Source organism: Terrapene carolina, unplaced genomic scaffold (genome assembly GCF_002925995.2).
Source record: "Terrapene carolina triunguis isolate 2854851 unplaced genomic scaffold, T_m_triunguis-2.0 Scaffold10552, whole genome shotgun sequence".
Taxonomy (NCBI): domain Eukaryota; kingdom Metazoa; phylum Chordata; order Testudines; family Emydidae; genus Terrapene; species Terrapene triunguis.
In genome coordinates, this window is record NW_020674903.1 from 1 (window position 1) to 1,012 (window position 1,012).

General features: G+C 68.4%; 1 protein-coding gene across 1 annotated transcript; it reads left to right on the forward strand.

Moving 5' to 3' along the window:
• Positions 1–3: 3 nt before the first annotated feature.
• Positions 4–797, forward strand: DTX3 (deltex E3 ubiquitin ligase 3; the record flags this gene model as incomplete). The annotated part of the gene is made up of 1 exon (XM_026661560.2): positions 4–797. A coding segment is annotated over exon 1 (794 nt), but the record flags the coding sequence as incomplete, so codon positions are not given.
• Positions 798–1,012: the final 215 nt, after the last annotated feature.

The following is a 1,012-nucleotide window of genomic DNA, read 5'->3' on the forward strand; positions in this document are numbered from 1 at the left end:
TTGATGACTGTTCTTTTCTCTTCAGTGTCATTTGTTTTATCCAGGATGGCGGCATGCGGGGGCACCACTAAAAATAAGCTCACGGTCTCTAAGCCCGTCTGGGACTTCCTGACCAAAGAGGCCCCCTCCAAGCTGGTCAAGCTGAAGGAGGAGACCAAGCTGAGCATTCTGATCGACGGGGAGACCTCGGAGATCTACGTGCTGCAGCTCTCCACGCCGGCCCCCGGGGCCGGCAACGGCCTCTACCTGGCCCGCAAAGCCCTCAAGGCCCTGCTCAAGGAGACGGAGAAGGAGCTGAAGAAGGCGCAGCGGCAGAGCGAGCTGGTGGGGTGCATGGCCCTGCTGGACAAACCCGGGGGCGAGCTGCGCCCGCACGGGGCCGGCGTGGTCTCCCGGGGTCAGCAGACCACCGGGGCCAGGGCGGGGGGCACAGGAGGAGGTGGGGGGCTGGGGGGGGCGGCGGGCGGCTCGCGGGAGGAGGAGCAGGAGAGCCAGTGCCCCATCTGCCTGGGCGAGATCCAGAACGTAAAGACGCTGGAGAAGTGCCGGCACTCCTTCTGCGAGGACTGCATCACGCGGGCGCTGCAGGTCAAGCGGGCCTGCCCCATGTGTGGGCGCTTCTACGGGCAGCTGGTGGGCAACCAGCCCGAGAACGGGCGCATGCTGGTGTCCAAGGACTCGGGGCTGCTGCTCCCCGGCTACGAGAAATACGGCACCATCATCATCCAGTACGTCTTCCCGCCTGGCGTCCAAGGGGTGAGTTCTCCCCCGCCTCTGGCCCCAGCTCTGCCGCCCTCCCCCGCCTGGCTGCAGGGGGCGGGGGGCTTGTTGGGGCAGTCAGCTGCAAGTGGGGGGGTTCTGGGTCAGCTTCCCTGCCTCCCCAACCCCGGGCCACCGCCCCCCCCCAGCCCCCCCCCGGGCCCCCCACCCCCCCAGCCCTGCCGGTGCCCCTCAATCCCGACCTGCAGCCCCCTCCTAGCCCAGCCCTGGGCTCCCCACACCCCCAACCCTG